The following is a 20,727-nucleotide window of genomic DNA, read 5'->3' on the forward strand; positions in this document are numbered from 1 at the left end:
GAGGTGATATGATCCTTCACTAGCCTCTCAAAGCACTTCATGATGACAGAAGTGAGTGCTACGGGGCGATAGTAATTTAGTTCTACCTTTGCTTTCTTGGGTACAGGAACAATGGTGGACATCTTGAAGCAAGTGGGGACAGCAGACTGGGATAGGGAGAGATTGAATATGAGTCTGAACCCTGCCCTGTGCAACTGGGTCCTGGACTTCCTGACGGGCTGCCCCCAGGTGGTGAAGGTAGGAAACAACACCACTATGCTGATCCTCAACACAGTGGCTCCACAAGGGTGCATGCTCAGTCCCCTCCAGTACTCCCTGTTCACCCATGACAGCATGGCCATGCATGCCTCCAACTCAGTCATTAAGTTTTAAGACGACACAACACTAGTAGGCCAGAACACCAACAATGACGAGACAGCCTACAGAGGGGAGGTGAGGGCCCTGGCGGACTGGTGCCAGGAAAATAACCTCTTCCTCAACAAAACGAAGGAGCTGATCGTGGACTTCAGGAGGCAGCAGGGGGAGCATGCCCCCATCCAAATCGACGGGACCGCAGTGGAGAAGGTGAAAAGCTTAGTTTCTCGGCGTACACATCACTGACAATCTAAAATGGTCCACCCACACAGACATTGTGGTGAAGGCAGTGCAACACCGCCTCTTCAACGTCAGGAGGCTGAAGAAATTCGGCTCGGCCCATAAGACCCTCACTAACTTTTACAGATGCACCATTGAGAGCATCCTGTCGGGCTGTATCACCGCCTGGTACAGCAACTGCACCACCCGCAACCACAGGGCTCTCCAGAGGGTGGTGTGGTCAGCCAAACGCATCACCGGGAGCACACTGCCTGCCCTTCAGGACACCTACAGCACCCGGTGTCAAAGGAAGGCCAAGAAGATCATCAAGGACCTCAGCCACCCGAGCCACGGCCTGTTCACCCCGCTATCATCCAGAAGGCACGGTCAGTACAGGTGCATCAAAGCTGGGACAGAGAGACTGAAAACCAGCTTCTATCTCAAGGCCATCAGACTGTTAAACAGCCATCACTAGCCAGCCTCCACCCAGTACCCTGCCCTGAACTTAGTCGCTGGCTTCCACCCGGTTACTCAACCCTGCACCTTAGAGGCTGCTGCCCTATTTACATAGACATGGAATCACTGGTCACCTTAGTAATGTTTACATACTGTTTTACTCATTTCATATGTATATACTGTATTCTACTGTATTTTAGTCAATGCCACTCCGACATTGCTCGTCCTAATATTTATATATTTCTTAATTCCATTATTTTACTTTTAGATTTGTGTGTATTGTTAAGATATTACTGCACTGTTGGAGCTAGGAACACAAGCATTTCACTACACCTGCAATAACATCTGCTAAATATGTGTATGTGACCAACTAACCACTGCAACAAGAGGTTTTCAGGAATAAGGACTGCCAGATGTTGATTTGGAATTGAACATATCACTTTCTCCAGATAGAAACTACCCTCAACTCTCATTAGAAAGATCACCAGAGGTCAGTGAGGCGTTGACCCGGTCCTTACCTTTGAAGAGAAAGTGGGAGTAGTATTTGAAGGTGTTGTATGACTGCTGCATGGCGATGAAACTGGGGTGCACTGTCTCCCCCTGCTGGCTGTCCCAGGGTTGTGCGATCAGCTGGGCCCGGAACTTCAGGATCAGACTGAAGATACTGTGGATGATGTTCATGACTGGAGCTGCCTTCTCTGTCAGCAGACCCCTGGGAGGGGAGGAGAGGAAATGGATACAGTATTCTATGAAGGACAGATGTAGGCTTCATATTGAGTTAAAGATAACATGTTAAGAGCAGGCTGAGTTTAAAGTCTAGAGTAGGATTCATGTATAATGTGTTGAGGTAGTCGGCGTGTATGTGGGTATGTCTCTAACCTGAAGATAGCTCTGTTGAGGTAGTCGGCGTGTATGCGGTGTATGGCGTCCAGGTCTGAGGCACCGGCCAGCTTGGTGGTGAACTCTAACCATGACACCTGCAGGATCTGGTTAGCGATGTAGCCCTGGATCACCTTTACAAAGTGTTGCATCTCGTGTCTGTACAACTGCAGCTGGCGGAACTGCACCGAGCGGCCCGCCCCTTTCACCAGCGCTGGGGGACACGAACAGGTACACATTATTTTATGGGTTACTTTTGGGTCGTGGCATAATTATGACTAGAGCTTTAAATAAAGAAAAGCCTGCACATTAAATATGCTGCTCCTTAGCGCTTTAAAATAACTGATGTAGTGCAGAGTGTATTAAAACACTTGAGAGCAGCGGTATGCCTTTCTTTCCTTTATTTCCTTATTCCCTTTATTCCCTTTCTTTCCTTTATTCCCTTTCTTTCCTTATTCCCTTTCTTTCCTTTTCCTTTTCTTTCCTTATTCCCTTTCTTTCCTTATTCTCTTTCTTTCCTTATTCCCTTCCTTTCCTTATTCCCTTTCTTTCCTTTATTCCATTTATTCCCTTTCTTTCCTTATTCCCTTTCTTTCCTTATTCCCTTTCTTTCCTTATTCCCTTTCTTTCCTTATTCCCTTTCTTTTCTTATTCCCTTCCTTTCCTTATTCCCTTTCTGCAGGGCTTTTTTTCTTAATTCTATTCCAGAGATGGAGCCCTTACCGGTCCTCTTGAGGTGAAACCAGACGTCTCTGAGGCTCCACACCATGTGTTTGAGCTGCAGCAGGAAGGAGAAGAGACGGTTGTACTTGTTCATACAGCTGTCTGTGATTATGATGTTCAACGGCCAGTCCACCTGAGAGACAGAGGGAGGGAGAGAAAAAGAGAGTATGAGGGACGGTAGAAAAGTCTTCAAAAAGCCGCTCTCCAAATGAATTCAAGAGGATCAAACTGTTATCCGATATCATTTTCCATACCAAGAACAGTACTACATCACAATTTCAGTGACGTCAGCAACCTACTGCACCCACACACTCTCTCCTCTGACCTTGTAGCGTAGCTCCAGGCAGTTGAGTGCATCGGGGGCGTGAGGGTGGAAGGTCTCAGGGAGGAAGCGCAGGGCGAAGGTGAAGTTAGGGGCCAAGGAACTGTCTCCATGAACACTGTACTGAAGAGCCTTGCTCAGGATGGAGTTCAGGACCAGAGGAGTCAACAGCTCTCCAGGAGTCTGACCACTGCCCATCTGACGGAGGAGAACACAGGGATTACATATGGAGACATACGGACAAAACAGAGACATAGACCCACCCAGACAGATAAAACAGACTGAAAGACAAAACACACAGCAAATACACACCCAGGCAAAACACAGATACACAGACATATGCACATACAGAAAAAACACAGGTACATGAAACGCCCATCAAACAGTGCCTTCAGAAAGTATTCACACCCCTTGACTTTTTCACATTCTGTTGTGTTACAGCTTGAATAAAAAATTTATTACATTGAGATTTTTTGGTCACTGGCCTACACACAATATCCCATACTGTCAAAGTGGAATTATGTTTTTAATGAATTAAAAATGAAAAGGTGAAATGTCAATTCAATAATTAGCCCCTTCGTTATGGCAAGCCTAAATAAGTTCAGGAGTAAAAATGTGCTTAAGTCACATAACAAGTTGCATTGACTCACTCTGTGTGCAATAATAGTGTTGAACATGATTTTTGAATGACTACCTCATCTTTGTACCCCACACATACAATTATCTGTAAGGTCCCTCAGACGAGCAGTGAATTTCAAACACAGATTCAACCACAAAGGGAGGTTTTCCAATGCCTCGTAAAGATGGGCACCTATTGGTAGATGGGTAAAAATAAAAAAAGCAGACATTGAATATCCCTTTGAGCATGGTGAAGTTAGTAATTACACTTTGGATGGTGTATCAATACACCCAGTCACTAGAAGGATACAGGTGTCCTTCCTAACTCAGTTGCCAGAGAGGAAGGAAACAGCTCAGGCCACCATGAGGCCAATGGTGACTTTAAAACAGTTACAGAGTTTAATGGCTATGATAGGAGAAAACTGGCACTAAAGTAAAACTGTAAAAAAAATTGGCTAAGAAATGAACTTTATGTCCTGAATACAAAGCATTACGTTTCTGGCAAATCCAACACAACACATCACTGAGTACCACTCTTCATATTTTCAAGCATAGTGGTGGCTACATCATGTTATGGGTATGCTTGTAATCATGGGGAGTTTTTCAGGATTAAAAAAAAGAAACGGAATGGAGCTAAGCACAGACAAAATCCTAGACGAAAACCTGGTTCAGTCGGCTTACAATAACCTAAAACACAAGGCCAAATCTACACTGGAGATGCTTACAAAGAAGACAATGAATGTTCCTGAGTGGCCGAGTTACAGTTTTGAAAAGAATAATGGGCAAATATTGTACAATACAGGTGTGCAAAGCTTTTAGAGCCTTACCCAGAAAGACTCACAGCTGTAATCGCTGCCAAAGGTGCTTCTACAAAGTATTGACTCAGGGGTGTGAACACTTACGTAAATGAGATATTTCTGTATTTAATTTTAAATACATTTACAAACATTTCTAAAAACATATGTTTTCACTTTGTCGTTATGGGGTAGTGTGTGTAGATGGGTGAGAAAAAATAACTATTTAATCCATTTTGAATTCAGGCTGTAACACTACAAAATGTGGAGTAAGTCAAGGGGTATGAATACTTTCTGAAGGCACTGTAGGTAAGACTACTCCCATAGCTCCATTTCACCTTTTCAAAGATCAGGTCACTGAGAGACTGGGCGAACTCCCCGTCCTCCATGAGCAGGAAGTGCCTGAGGGCCTCAAAGTGCCTCTCCACTCCAAGCTCTACGAAGTAGTAGTCCACCACCGCCTTGTTCACCAGGGATACACTGAGAGACAGAGAGAAAGAGAGAAGGGGGGTTAACAGGAGTAGCAAACAGTCAGTGATAGGCCCACAAATAGAGATGTGGACTCCTTCTTTCCTAAAAAGGAACACACACACTCACTGTGTGATGAGTGGGGTGGTGACAGAGTGCTTCATGAGGACGGGCAGGGAGACCATCCCACTAAGCTGCACCACCGTGGTGTCTGTGGCCCTGCGGAGCGACGGGTCCACCGGGAGGCCCCAGGGGCCCCGCGTCACCTGATGCAGGGGGTGACACTCTGGGGCCAATGCTGTGGAGGGGACACAGCACACAGAAACACACAGTGAGATTCTACTTAAAACATTTTGTTTATATTAATGTACCATTGCCTGATTGTACGTTTCAGTCATTGATGTGTTTTCAGTTAGATGGTAGGTATATTATACATTCAACATTTGGTCATCTTAGTTTAAAAGTTGCTTTACATTAGTGTTGTGCAATTGATCGAGTACCACTGTGCTATTTTAGACCAGAGCAGTCTATTCCTGATACCGTATGATGCAATGACTTGGGGCTGTCATGAATGTGTGTGTGAAGAGCCCTTATCAGGAGTCAACTGCAATATACAGTATTTGTACATGTAGGCCTATGTGTATTTGACATGACTCACTCATGAGACTGTAGCAGTCTTCGTACTGCTCCACCTGGTACTGAGCAGCCAGGGAACGGAGGTACTCCCTCTCTGAGCTCTCTCCAGGGGACAGAGCCAAGCCCGCTGCCCAGGACGAGATGCCCTCGGCCAGCCGCTGCTGCTCCTGCTGCTCTAGGGTCCTGGCGTCATATTCATTACCAGTCTCCTTCACCTTACAGCCCACTCCCAGGGCAGAGTCTGAGCTGTGGCCGTAGGTACTGCCAGGGATGGGGGAGGGCAGAGGGTTTACACCCGACACCACACACCCTATGCCCAGAGTGGAGTCTGAGGACTGTCCGAAGTTGCTGCCGGGAAGAGGAGCTCGAAGGGGTTCAATCCCAGATATCACGCACCCTCCGCCCATCGCTGAATCTGACGAATGGCCGTAGTCACTTCCGGGTATCGGAGAAGGAAGGGTTACCGTTCCTGACACCACACACCCTCCACCCAGGGTTGAGTCTGAGGAGTGTCCAAAGTCACTTCCAGGTAGAGGAGCATGAAGGGGTTCAACCCCAGAAACAACACACCCTATGCCTAGAGTCGACTCAGAGGAATGGCCGTAGGTGCTACCAGGTAAAGGAGAGGGTACTGGTTCTGTGCCTGACATCACACAGCCTACTTGAAGTGTGCAGTCTGAGGCGTGACCATGCTTGCTCCAGCGTGGTCGGGAGGGCTCTGCGTCCAACACAAACTCCCCCGCCTTGAAGTGAGTGTCGGATGAGTGACCGTGGATGTTTTGGGTGTGAATGGAGGCGACCTCTTCTGACATGTGCTCCCCGACCTTGATGTGCGCGTCCGAGGCATGACCGTGAATGTTCTGGGTGAAAAGGGAGGCGACCACTTCTGAAACGTGCTCTCCAACTTTAATATGAGCGTCAGATGCGTGACCGTGAACATTGGCGGTCAGAAGAGGAGCAGTCACCTCCGAAACAAACTCTCCTACCTTTATGTTAGCATCAGATGAGTGACCATGAACGTTTTGAGAAGGGAAAGGGGCTTCCACATCTGAAACATGCTCTCCGACTTTAATATGAGCGTCAGATGAGTGACCGTGAACATTGGCGGTCGGAAGAGGAGCAGTCACCTCCGAAACAAACTCTCCTACCTTTATGTTAGCATCAGATGAGTGACCATGAACGTTTTGAGAAGGGAGAGGGGCTTCCACATCTGAGACATGCTCTCCGACTTTGATATGAGCATCTGAGGCATGGCCTTTAATGTTGGCAGTAGGGAGCTCTGACACACTGGAGGGGGAAGGGGAGGCCTGTACTGGGTGATACCCACTGTCATGGCCCTGCTCTGGGGTGGAGGAGGCAGCAGCATCCCTGAGAGAACCAGCCGTCTGTTCCTCTGCTCCAACACTGTCTGGTTTCTCTATATCTGCTGGCTTCATCTCCACCTGGCTTGATGTCTCTACAGTCCCTTCAGCCTCTGTTACGATGCCCTCTGGGGCTGATGGGTCTTCCGTATTCTCCTGCCTGCTGTCCATCTGCTTTGCCTCACTTCCATCCACCAGCTGCACTGTGGTCTGTGAGGGGTGTCCGTGGACATTGGCTGTGTGGAGAGCCAAGGGCACATCAGAGGAGTACTGGCCCAGGGGGATGCTAGACTGGGAGGCCTGGCCGTGGAGACTGGGCCTGGGGAGGGCCTCCAGGACCTCAGCTCCTGACACCACACACCCTACACCCAGAGTGGAGTCTGAAGAATGGCCGTAGGTACTTCCAGGTAGTGGAGATGGGAGAGCTTCAGTCCCAGACACAACACACCCTATGCCTAGAGTGGACACAGGGGGACCTGTTGGGATTTGAGGGTGAGCCATGTCTGGCTGTACTGCAGGACCCCAGCGAGGTCTAGCCAGGGCCGGTGCCGTCACTCCCTCAAGGGGACTGTAGGGGGCGCTAAAGTCATAGTCTATGGGTTTAGGAGGAGCAGGAGCCTCCGGGAGGTCAGACCCAATCTCCTGTAGGGCATGGTCCACCTGCAGGCTGTCGGCCGGCTTGGGCAGGAAGTCATTAACGTCGATGTGCTCTGAGATGAGGGTCGGGTCGAGTTTCGTGAAGGAGGGTGCAGGGGGAGAGGATTGGTGGTGGAGGCGGGCCTGGGTTGGCTCCCCTGACTGCTGCTCACAGGGCTCTGGGGATAGAGACTCCTGTACAAGACAGGGATGGGAACAGCGAGGTTAGGGCAAAGAGCAGAGATCACACTCTCAGTCAAGCTTACACTTCTATGAGTGGATTGGCATGGCAGTTTTACATAGGCTTGATTTATTTTACGTTATGCCACCCCACACACTTACATACCTGTGCTGATGGTTGATTGGTCTGAGCTGGAGCTGGCTGTAGTATTTCCAGAGGGGGTCTCTGCCCTCCCACAGGATACTTCTCCAGAATAGCCTAGGGGTTTAGATAAGAATAGTACATTACTGCATCATCATCACAATCATATTAATCAACATCATCACAATCATATTAATCAACATCATCATATAAAACCACACCGCCAAACATGATTTACACTAGAGGTCTTCACAGATCCACCTGTACCCGAAACCCGATCTGGACCTGAATTCTAAATAATGTCACGGGTCTGAGTGGAGTCTGATATGATCGTCACGGTCTTAACTGACTGGTCTGGAAGGGCCCGTACAGATCCAAACGTGAATGCTGCAGTAGAGAGAGAGAGAAATGGTATCATTTATGCTGCTACTCTTGCTTTTCATGAGAGTGGAGCGTGGCACGTGTAGCTTGTTGTTGTTTGCCAATCATAAGTCATCAAAGAGGCAACAGGCTAGTCAGAGAGCCTTGCTCCGTGTGTGGCAAAAGTTAGGAGATATCTAATCAATGGAAGATGGAATTAAAATGACAGAATTAAAAGTTAAAAGAGAAGGACAGGCTACAACGACCAACAGGCAGGCTGCTACTTAATATTCTGAATGGAGTTGTTATTTGTAACTGTAGGATGAGAAAGCGCATGCACTGCAGCATAGTTAGCCTAGTTAGCTAACGTTAGCTAGCTTCTCCCGGTTTGATGCAGTCAAGACAGGTACTACGTAATCATATTTGATGATAAATAACCTAGCTACGGCAGCTATTAGTCTACAGTCGTGGTCAAAAGTTTTGAGAATGACACAAATACTAATTTTCACAAAGTCTGCTGCCTCAGTTTTGATGATGGCAATTTGCATATACTCCAGAATGTCATGAAGAGTGATCAGATTAATTGCAATTAATTGCAAAGTCCCTCTTTGCCATGAAAATGAATGAATCCCCAAAAAACATTTCCACTGCATTTCAGCCCTGCCACAAAAGGACCAGCTGCCATCATGTCAGTGATTCTCTCATTAACACAGGTGAGAGTGTTGACGAGGACAAGGCTGGAGATCACTCTGTCATGCTGATTGAGTTAGAATAACAGACTGGAAGCTTTAAAAGGAGGGTGGTGCTTGAAATCATTGTTCTTCCTCTGTTAACAATGGTTACCTGCAAGGAAACATGTGCCGTCACCATTGCTTTGCACAAAAAGGGCTTCACAGGCAAAGATATTGCTGCTAGTAAGATTGCACCTAAATCAACCATTTATCGGATCATCAAGAACTTCAAGGAGAGAGGTTAAATTGTTGTGAAGAAGGCGTCAGGGCGCCCAAGAAAGTCCAGCAAGTGCCAGGACCGTCTCCTAAAGTTGATTCAGCTGCGGGATCGGGGCACCACCAGTGCAGAGCTTGCTCAGGAATGGCAGCAGGCAGGTGAGAGTGCATCTGCACGCACAGTGAGGTGAAGACTTTTGGAGGATGGCCTGGTGTCTAGAAGGGCAGCAAAGAAGCCACTTCTCTCCAGGAAAACATCAGGGACAGACTGATGTTCTGCAAAAGGTACAGGGATTGGACTGCTGAGGACTGGGGTAAAGTCATTTTCTCTGATGAATCCCCTTTCCGATTGTTTGGGGCATCCGGAAAACACCTTGTCCGGAGAAGACAAGGTGAGCGCTACCATCAGTCCTGTGTCATGCCAACAGTAAAGCATCCTGAGACCATTCATGTGTGGGGTTGCTTCTCAGCCAAGGGAGTGGGCTCACTCACAATTTTGCCTAAGAACACAGCCATGAATAAAGAATGGTACCAACACATCCTCCAAGAGCAACTTCTCCCAACCATCCAAGAACAGTTTGGTGACGACCAATGACTTTTCCAGCATGATGGAGCACCTTGCCATAAGGCAAAAGTGATAACTAAGTGGCCAGGAAACTCCCCAGACATTAATCCCATTGAGAACTTGTGGTCGATCCTCAAGAGGCGGGTGGACAAACAAAAACCAACAAATTCCGACAAACTCCCAAGCAGTGATTATGCAAGAATGGGCTGCCATCAGTCAGGATGTGGCCCAGAAGTTAGTTGACAGCATGCCTGGGCAGATTGCAGAGGTCTTGAAAAAGAAGGGTCAACACTGCAAATATTGACTCTTTGCATAAACTTAATGTAATTGTCAATAAAGGCCTTTGACACTTATGGAATGCTTGTAATTATACTTCAGTATACCATAGTAACATCACACAAAAATATGTCATAACACTGAAGCAGCGAATTTTGTGAAGACCAATACTTGTGTCATTCTCTAAACTTTTGACCACGACTGTACTATAACGCGAATTTGCTTGGTCGGTCCCTCCCTCCTCCCAATGTCACCGCTCACAGTACAGCCCCTCCCCCGCTTGCTAGACGCACCTCTCTCCCTCCTCTCGCTTTGTTTCAGCTCCGGTTAATAAAGTAGCTTAAATGACTTTGCTGCTGCTTCCCTCACTCAGATCGTATTGGACCGGGTCTGCATCTGACCAGGTCTATAACGGAACGGGTCTAGTTGTCTTCGGGTCCGTTCGGAACTGGTCTCTATATTTTAAAAATGTATTTATGCATATCGGGTCCGGGTGGGAAATCACAGGTCCATTTCGGAACGGGTCCAACTTTTTGGACCTGTGAAGACCTCTAATTTACACCATTCTAAGTAACCTCCTTCGACAGACCTTGCGTGTATAAGAGAGAGTACTACTGACCTCAGTCTCCTGTTGGTCTTGCTGTAGGAACTGGGCCCGGGAATCGTCCAGTCTCATTCGCTGAACCCTCCACATGGCCCGCCACTCCCTCTTGGCCGCTTCCTCTGATAGGTGGCTGTACTGGGCAATCAGTTCCTTCCTGAGGCCCAGGATGCATTGTTATCTCAGGTTATTTAAGGGTCTTGAAGATCAAGATAATGTCATGATTTGATTATGAGATTAGTGCAACTCTTACCTTTATCATAATAACCAAATGTAAAGCTATTATTTTGGCTTGTATTGTCTTAGGAGACTTTGTAAACAAATATAACTTAAAATAACGCTTTTTAAAAAAAGGTAATGTGGGTATGGTGTGGTGACGCGCCCTAGTGGCCAGACCTGGCTCTGATCTCCAGCTGCTCCTCCAGGGCCTGTAGTCGCTTCTCTCTGTCTCTCAGCTCTCTGGCAAAGCTGTATTCATCCTCCTGCTCCTTCCTCCTGGCTACACTGTGCCACTGCAACAATCACACACATGTACAGACATGGGTTACACACAGACATGGGTTACACACACAAAGGTCACATACACGCAGGTTACACACACTCTACAGCTGAGGCAAGACAACAGTAACACAGCTCTGAAGATTAAAGGACATAGTGTTGTGTTCCTAGCTGGTGTTTATATGATGCAAAACAGAGTTAAAGAGTAATTGTTTTTCTCTCATTCCTTCTTTCTCTCTCTCCGTCTTTAGTTTGTGAAGATATGAAGGTCAAAAGGGAGACAGTTGAGTAAAGTGTAACCCTCTCCCTTTCTCTCTCTCTGTCCCACCTCTTGTTCCTGTTCCAGGTGCTGTCTCAGCTCTTCAAAGCGTTCCCTCTTCTTTGCCTCGTCGGCCAGACGCTGCGACACCTGGCGCCCTGCAGGGGGCGAGAGAGAGAGCAGCAGGCTGGTTACCCCCTACAGTACACACACAGACTCTTACGCACACAGTACACACATGCACGCACACACATGCACGCACACACACACACACACACACACACAGCAGTACTTGGCCCAAGCTTCATTCACTTCCCACTGCACATCTTTGAAGTAATAAATGATATGAGCAGTTTCTTAAACTATGTGAGCGATGATTAGATTTTACACCCTGCAGTGCTGGAAGCTGTTCAAAGCCTTTTCTCACTCATATCAGCCCCCCTTCTCCCTTCCGTCTCTGTGAGGATCCCTTAGGGTTATAGAGGGCTCTTAGAGTGGTGTGACATGTTCTTTTGGGGTGTAATCAGTGTTGTGAGCAATGTTGTAAAGATCCTGTAAGATATAATCAGTGTTGTAGCGAGGTGTTTGTGTGTGCATCTGCATGTGTGTGTGTGTGTACCAGTGTGTGTATTGCATTTGTTCAGGGCCTAAAACTAACTTTTTTGTATAATAGCCACTGTGGCAAGTAGATTTTAAAAATCTACCTGCCACTCCGATTTGTTATTTTTTTGCCATAATTACACAAACACACAAAAACATATGAGCATGCTTAGTAATGTTTCTAAAACAAGAAATGTATTACTAGTAAGAAGTAATGTGGTATATTGCTCAATTTAATTTAATATTCTGTGACCTGAGTATTTTAACAAAAATATCAGACAAAAATGTTTAGCTGATTCCTTTAAGGTTACCTTGGTAACAGGGTCACTCTAGTCATCATGTGTGCCTGTGAGAATGTCACTAGTAGAGACCAATGATGTCTCTTTTTGCTAGCAGTGGGAGCAAACTCAAACATTGAAAAGCAACCTAGCTTGTGAACAAAACAATGTAAATAGCCAAGAAACACGAGGACAAAGTTTCACTTTAGTAGACTTTTGAGCCCACAGCTTCTAAAAAGGTATCTTTCAGCACTCACAGTGCTCATAGCCCCCCAGACAGGCAGTGTCGCTGCGCGAGGTGGGATAGCTATAACGTTACCAGATATGAAACCAAACAGCAGAAATACTTTGAAAACAGCTACTGCATTTATTTTGCTATAAATCACACTCGCACTTGTGCCCATTCTGACTATTTTTATTCAATGTTCACACTGTAGAGCCCGGAGTGTTACCACGTGCCAACGTGGTTGGTGATTTAGACATTCTTACCCGCCAATGCCAAAATCTACCCACGTTTGGCAGGTGTTAATTTTAGGCCCTGCATGTGTTACTGTGTGTGTCCCTCTCACCGCGGATGCTCTCCAGGGTCTTGGCGGCCGACTGCCTGACCTGATTGATCAGTTCCTGGCGTGCCTGCTCTGTGCGCAGGGCCTAGCAACAAAGACAGAGAGAACAGACACAGACCATCATTAACAGAGAGCTATCTGCTATCTTCTCCCGCTTCTGTTCTAGCTGGAAAATAGGCCATGGATTTGCACAGTAGATCACAGAAGGTTTCAAATCGAGTATCTGTACATCAGCTTAATGGTCCATTACTGGGGCTTTCCCTCTCTCTCTCATTCCTTCTCTCTCTCTCTCTTCTCCTTCTATCTATCAAAATCTGAATCCAAAGCAGAGAAGCGTAGAACAAACATTTTCACACAAATCTCCAATTAACATCAAAGCCCTACACTTTAAAGCATATTTGGGGTTTAAAAAAGCCCTATAAAAATCCTATGTATTATTAATATATGGTTTTTCCACTATAGTTTGAGTTTCATGAATTTCTCAGGATAGTCTTGGGTCCTTGATGATTTGCTGCAGTACCTGTTCCTCCCTACTGGTGGCGCTGTGCTTGGCGATCCTCTCCATGCGCCCTCGGTACACGGCACAGTCCCTCTCTATCTCCTCTACTTCCTGCAGGGAGAAGGTGACAGCGATGCGAGGCACGGGCAGCTCCGACCAGCAGATGTAATGCTGCGGCAGAGAGACAATTTCAGACAGGAGTTACATTTACAGCTGATCCTAGACCAGAGTTAACTTTGGGCTGCTAAGCTGCTCTGGGTAGTGGTTTGCGTAAGTACAGATCTAGGATCAGCTCAGTCCCTTCCCAGAGCCTAACTTTAACCATTAGAGGAGAAAAAAACACAATAAGACCTTAGATCAGTGTCCAGGGAAAGTAACTTCATCCTAGTATTCACTGGCCCAAGGACGAGACAGTGTGAGACTCTATGGCTGTGTAAATGACCTATTACCACTGACCTGGGGACAGCAGATCTTGAGCAGGTTGATGGTCTTCCCGCAGACGTACACGTCGTTGGCTATGTGTCGGAGGAAGACAGGCACGCAGTCCTCCACATCACGGGAGATCAGGGTGTAGCCCTGCACCCAGAAGTGCTTGTCTAAGGGGAGAGAGAGAAGGGGAGGGTTGTGAGGTACAGCAGGAATGACTAGGAAATGAGTTTTTCCTAAAGCTATTACAGTAGGGTCAGGAGTTTTTCATGTTGGGTGTTTAGGTCCTACTATAGAAAAAACTACTAGGAAATGATAATAGGTTAGACCTGTGTACCCTAATACAGGCACTGGGGGGGCTTGAATTCACCAGAATTTATTTCATGAAGAAATCCTAACCCAGAGGCTTGCCATTGCCAAGCAAGCTCCACTGATTGCTTCACTAACTGACTCTTGGAATAGAGCAAGTGACATTAGTGTGTCCTTCAAAATCAGGAGTGAGAAACACTAGGTAGGTTCCCTGCAGGCATGATGAAGTGTGGCAGATCAGCTAATAGTCCTCTAAAGCAGGGTTTCCCAAACTCTGTCCTGTGGCCCCCCCTGGGTGCTCGTTTTGGTTTTTGACTGAGCACTACACAGCTGATTCAAATAATCAAAGCTTGATGATGAGTTAGATATTTGAATCAGCTGTGTAGTGCTAGGGCAAAAACCAAAACATGCACCCAGGGGGAGCCCCAGGACCGAGTTTGGGAAACCCTGCTCTAAACCACAGCAAATCTTAAAAGTGATACTGTCTGTCCCTGACTGTGGTATAGGGAATTAGCTAATTCGGGGTGTAGCCCAACCTGAACTCAAACCCGGGTCCCTGGAGCCGTCAGTCCAACATCTTTACCACAAAAGGGTTGAACTGCTTGACGAGGTTGCTGGGTGTTGTACTTCGGTCACTACAATCAACACTGTACATGCAGAGTACTGTTAACAGGCAGTGTAATGTTCTGACCTCTGAAGCTTAGGTAGTCCTCGTTGACCTGGATCATGAACTCTCCATACACGTCCCGGAACACTCCACTGTACACCCAGTCTGACACAAATCTACACACACAGAGAACAGGATCAGTCAGGCGGACAACCAGGCCAGGACAGGTTGTTTACAAGCATCTCGAACGCGTTTTGGTGATGCAGGTTAGCATAGATTCCATGTGGGATAGGTGAGACAGATCAGCGGACATTGTCAGTGTGATGTCTCAGACAAAGGCTGGGATGACTGACTGACCGTGTGTAGGGCTCACAGCTGCTCTTCAGCAGGGACAGCAGCACGGGGTAGTTCTCATTGCTGCAGTTGCTCTGGGCCTCGTTGTACAGGTAGGAGAGCAGCTTCACACCCTGAAGAAGACAAGATACTGGCTGAGTTAAACTATTGAGTTACATACACTTCTAAATGTCTGAGACAAACAGACAGAGAGTGTGAGTATGCATACAGAAAGGAGGGTGGTGTATCAGATGGGTGTAATGTAACTTACCACGGGGAAGGTAGCCTTGCCCACACCAGATGCCCCATCCACACAGCACAACTCGGACAAATACCTACAACACAGAATAAACAGGAGCCTGACTGGGGGACACTACACAGCGTAACACTGCGTCAATTCCTAAAATATAGCTATTAGTTGAAAATAGATCAACTATCCTAAACAATGCACATGCAATTGGTTGGAATGACATTTAGTGACTACATACAGTCTTGTAGGAATTCAGTGTTAGTTAGATGATCAAGTTTAGGGAACTGTGTGCCTAATTTCATGGTGGTTATTGACCTGTGAGTAAGGGTCTTACCTGAGCTGCCGGCCCACCTTGCGGAACAGGAAGCCGATGGTGAGCAGGCTGAGGGTGGGAGGGGTGCTGAGGACACAGGCCCGGTAGTAATGCAGGTACTTACGCAGCCCACCTGTAAACGCCTGAGAGAAAGACATACATGGACATATGTACAGTGCCTTGCAAAAGTATTCATCCCCATTGGCATTTTCCTATTTTGTTGCATTACAACCTGTAATTTAAACAGATTTTTATTTGGATTTCATGTAATGGACATACACAAAATAGTCAAAATTGGTGAAGTGAAATGAAAAAAAAAAACTTTCTAAAGAAAATTCTAAAAAATTAATAAAGGAAAAGTGGTGCGTGCAAATGTATTCACCCCCTTTGCTATGAAGCCCCTAAATAAGATCTGGTGCAACCAATTACCTTCAGAAGTCACATAATTAGTTAAATAAAGTCCACCTGTGTGCAATCTAAGTGTCACACAGGTGGACTTTATTTCAGTGTCACATGATCTCAGTATATATACACCTGTTCTGAAAGGCCCCAGAGTCTGCAACACCACTAAGCAAGGGGCACAACCAAGCAAGCGGCACCATGAAGACCAAGGAGCTCTCCAAACAGGTCAGGGACAATGTTGTGGAGAAGTACAGATGAGGGTTGGGTTATAAAAGAATATCCGAAACTTTGAACATCCCACGGAGCACCATTAAATTCATTAATAAAAAATTGAAAGAATATGGCACCACAACAAACCTGCCAAGAGAGGGCCGCCCACCAAAACTCACGGACCAGGCAAGGAGGGCATTAATCAGAGAGGCAACAAAGAGACCAAAGATAACCCTGAAGGAGCTGCAAAGCTCCACAGCGGAGATTGGAGTATCTGTCCATAGAACCACTTTAAGCCGTACACTCCACAGAGCTGGGCATATGGAAGAGTGGCCAGAAAAAGGCCACTGCTTAGAGAAATAAATAATCAAACACGTTTGATGTGGGAGACTCCCCAAACATATGGAAGAAGGTACTCTGGTCAGATGAGACTAAAATTGAGCTTTTTGGCCATCATGGAAAACACTGTCTGGCGCAAACCCAATGCCTCTCATCACCCCGAGAACACCAACATTTTTATTTTGCTTTCAGCCAATCAGCATTCAGGGCTCGAACCACCCATTTATAATGCATTATAACCACATCATAATGCCTTTACCTGTAGGCTTTAAGTAAAGTGTTACCCATGGCTATTCCTTAATGTCTTACTTTAAAAGGCCTTGAAACCCCACCACACCAGATAATTCCCCCTATTTACATTTTACATTTTAGTCATTTAGCAGACGCTCTTATCCAGAGCGACTTACAGTTAGTGAGTGCATACATTATCCAGTAACGATTGAAGGACCATACCTGGAAGACTAGGCCTCTCTTGTGGGCACTCTGCAGAACGAAGCGGCTGAGCCTCAGGTAATGGGTGCCATACTGAGCCAGCTCGCTAAGCAAACGAGACACACTCTCCGGTGACGCTCCCGACACACACACTCCGGGTCGAACGTCAAAGTTTACACACACCTGGAGAAAGAGAACAAATGGAATCCGTTATCTAATTAAGTGATAATGCCCAAGAAGCCAGTGTTTGGAGGATATATTGGCATGGGTGTTGCTAGGCCCGAGACGAAGTAAACTAGCTGCACTTCGTTTCGTTGTACCTTTTTTCAATTGATATTTCTTTGTATATATCCATACAAATTATGCAAGCTGATTCATGATTTTGACTGGCTGAGAAACGCTGCCTGCCTGTCTCGTCCCGACTCGTGACACGTTCATTACTATGGGACAGCTAGAGAACGAATTTGCATATTGAAACAATTTTGCAAATGTCGGAGAGATAGACAGCAAGATTTATACAAATCTCAGCTGTTGAAAACTAAGTGTTAGTCTAAAAGAAATGTGAGATAATATCTAGATGCTTTTTATAGTGGAGATCAAGTTTATAAATTGCCTGGCTGGGCTGATGAGACAGTGGATTGTGCAGTCAAATGGAATAGAGTAAATAGGCATTTTAACATCATAGATTTAGCCGGTGGTAACTTGTGGAATAGACACCGGCTGGAATGTGGTTTTAACCAATCAGCATTCAGGATTAGAACCACCCGTTGTATAACATGCTATATATATATTTACTGCAAATCTGTATATTACATATCCTATACACCAAACTAAATAAAGTAGTATGTAGACTACTACCAGAGTGAAGGTAATAGGGGTACAGTACCTGGTTGAGGGGGAAGGTAGTAGACGCCACCCCGATCAGTACATTAAGTAGGTCGCTGACCAGCTGTGTCTGACAGTCCAGAGGCAGGGGCAGGAGGGGCGAGGGGGGTGCAGAGCAGACCACCCTCATCTCCCCCTCCCACAGCCTGTAGAGCTGGTCAAAAGCCTCCCTGCCCCCCTCCGTCAGGTAGGGGGCTTCCCTCTTCCCTGGTGGGCTGGTGGGAGAAACAGAGTTTATGCTTGATTAACAACATTATTCTGGAATCTATACATTTAAGAGACCTGTAGCCCCTACAACAGAGAAACTTTAAATTGTTGGTGTGTACCATTCTAACATCTTACGCCATTTCCATCTAAAAGGACCAATGAGCACCAACGTGAAGTTCAAAGGATCATGTCAAATTGGGTGTCAAATGAAAGCTAAGAGTCTATATATTTGAGAAATTAAGGCATACATATATTTGTAAATGTTTTCCCATAATACAAATGAGGAACAAGCAAAGGCTTTGATTTCTGGTCAAACAGATAGAAAAAGGCATCTTAGAAAACATCTACCAGAAAAGTCTTAAAAATGTATTAGAAATACATCAAAACACAATTATGAAATAAAGACCTCCGCCAACTAATATCAACACTTATATTTAGTTTTGGATAAATGATTTACCTTCGGTAAATTTAAGAAACATTGCCTTGTGCCTTGTTACCAAAAACCCACATATCTTTAAGATATTTCCTAATTTCTTTCCCTCATGAGGATAATGAAAGTTCACAGAAGTAACAAGTAAAGGTAGACCTACCAATTAGTCAGTTTGTTATTGAATTATTAAGTGATTAAAGTTTAGAATTCCCAAAAAATCTGTTATGTTATTAATGCAATTGAATCGCCTACAATGGGAAATCAGTCACAAACCACAGTTGGGTCACCTGCTACTATCCTCCCTTCAACTGGCATACTGTCATGTTCAGCTTATAACTGTTCTATAAGCTCAGGTAAGACCGTTACTCACAGGTCAACAACCACCATGCAATTAGGCACACAGTTCCCTAAACTCGATCACTAAATGTCATTCTAACCAATTGCCTGTGCATTGTTTAGGATAGTTGATCGAATTTTCACCTGCTACTGTCCTCCCTTCAACTGGTATACTGTTATGTTCAGTTTATAACTGGGGTTTTTTATTCCTCTTTCTGTCATCTGGTGGTCAAAGCAAGACTGTGACAACAGTCTGGGCCCGGTTGCTTTAACGATGCATCTTTCCTACAAAGGCAGATGTAACATACGTTTCCCAAAACACCACGCAGAGAAAACGGTCGCAAAGTGCGTCGTTGGAGCATGCATCGATACTAATAGGATCGAAAGAAAGGCAGTGCTGCTCTCAGATCAGCTTTCTCAATTAAAACCTTAACATTATAATTATTTTACAATACTGAGGACGGATTAACCCCTAGAGAGATATTACCACCATGGCTGCAAATATTGAGGCGGCTTATTGTAATGCTAACCCAATAGAAATGCACTGAATCACTGATTTGGCACATCATTGCGCACATGTTAGGCTACACATCATGAAATATAGTGAGAAATTACAGAATATAAATCAATTTATTGAACATAAAATGTATTTCAATATGATTGAAATAGGCCTGTAGCCTACTGTATTTACTGTAGAAAACATTAAGAACACCTTCCTAATATTGAGTTGTGCACCCGCCCTCAGAACAGCCTCAATTCGTCGGGGGCATGGACCCTACAAGGTGTCGAAAGCATTCCACAGGGATGCTGGCCCATGTTGACTCCAATGCTTCCCACAGTTGTGTCAAGTTGGCTGGATGTCCTTTGGGTGGTGGACCATTCTTGATACACACGGGAAACTGTTGAGATGAAAAACCTAGCAGCGTTGCAGTTCTTGACACAAACCGATGCGCCTGGCTGTTGCAGTGACCGTATTTCCACCACACCGGCGGTCACGAGTAGCTCAGGTGGTAGAGCATGGCGCTTGCAACGCCAGGGTTGTGGGTTCAATTCCCATGGGAGCCAGTATGAAAAAAATAATGTATGCACTCACTAACTGTAAGTCGCTCTGGATAAGAGCGTCTGCTAAATTACAAAAAAATTACACATTACCGTTTAGTCACGGTAATTAGGCTTCTCCAAGCTCTGATGTTAATGCTGGTCATTAGTAGCCTACCAAACTGCCTGGTACTCAGCACTCTATTGTCCCTCTAATCACTCTGTTTGATTAGATTAAGCACATTGCTTATATTTACAATAGGAGTTGAATGCACCAATTTGTAAGTCGCTCTGGATAAGAGCATCTTCTAAATGACTTAAATGTAAATGTAAATGAGTATAGCCTACCTGGCTGGCATGAAAATAAACCACGGGGAAAAGCGTTCTCCATTCGCTATTTAAGTGCATAGATTACATGTCTTTTTTCCCGCTGCCCCTGTTTCGATACAGGTGCATGATAATGGTCCATTCTAAATCAAAACAAAATGTCACACATATTATTTAGTATATGTAAAGACAAGATTAAATCAAGAATATAATAATATAATAATAATATGCCATTTAGCAGACGCTTTTATCCAAAGCGACTTACAGTCATGCATGCATACATTTTTAGTCTGATTGGTGACAATATTAGCCTATCACTTGTGAATGATGCCCAGCATAAGAAACAATGCCTTTCTTTGCTACTTGTTCGAATCATAGTCGCACACCTCATGTAGCCTAGCCCATAGGCCTATATGTTTTAATAAGGTTTGTATCACAACTAAAGTGGCCAAATAACTTCTTAAAATGAAGCACATTAATCCGCTTTACAAGGGGTATAGAGTCTAAATAGAATATATAAGCAGCACGTGAGTTTCAAGTTTGGGGGAGATAATTTGCGGTCACTTTTGATAATGGTGTTTTCCGCTAATGGAACATTCGAACTTATAGCCTACTGCCATGTGCGCATTGCTGCGCTTATAATGTG

General features: G+C 45.5%; 1 protein-coding gene across 1 annotated transcript in view; it reads right to left on the reverse strand.

The window, feature by feature from the left end:
- Positions 1-20,727, reverse strand: part of tubgcp6 (tubulin gamma complex component 6) — a 33,787-nt gene that overhangs the window by 1,815 nt on the left and 11,245 nt on the right. The window contains exons 4-23 of the mRNA XM_084168564.1: positions 17,745-17,958; positions 16,880-17,041; positions 15,497-15,618; positions 15,184-15,247; positions 14,937-15,046; positions 14,664-14,755; positions 13,694-13,833; positions 13,259-13,408; positions 12,742-12,823; positions 11,364-11,452; positions 10,934-11,049; positions 10,556-10,694; positions 7,813-7,905; positions 5,492-7,661; positions 4,963-5,131; positions 4,704-4,845; positions 2,957-3,151; positions 2,632-2,764; positions 1,909-2,122; positions 1,548-1,741 (exon numbers count right to left, since the gene is read on the reverse strand). Coding sequence (XP_084024690.1) covers positions 1,548-1,741; positions 1,909-2,122; positions 2,632-2,764; positions 2,957-3,151; positions 4,704-4,845; positions 4,963-5,131; positions 5,492-7,661; positions 7,813-7,905; positions 10,556-10,694; positions 10,934-11,049; positions 11,364-11,452; positions 12,742-12,823; positions 13,259-13,408; positions 13,694-13,833; positions 14,664-14,755; positions 14,937-15,046; positions 15,184-15,247; positions 15,497-15,618; positions 16,880-17,041; positions 17,745-17,958 — 4,790 coding nt within the window. The remainder of the gene's footprint in view (positions 1-1,547; positions 1,742-1,908; positions 2,123-2,631; positions 2,765-2,956; positions 3,152-4,703; positions 4,846-4,962; positions 5,132-5,491; positions 7,662-7,812; positions 7,906-10,555; positions 10,695-10,933; positions 11,050-11,363; positions 11,453-12,741; positions 12,824-13,258; positions 13,409-13,693; positions 13,834-14,663; positions 14,756-14,936; positions 15,047-15,183; positions 15,248-15,496; positions 15,619-16,879; positions 17,042-17,744; positions 17,959-20,727) is intronic.

This window comes from Coregonus lavaretus (genome assembly GCF_964263955.1).
Source record: "Coregonus lavaretus genome assembly, chromosome: 9".
Classification (NCBI taxonomy): Eukaryota; Metazoa; Chordata; class Actinopteri; order Salmoniformes; family Salmonidae; genus Coregonus; species Coregonus lavaretus.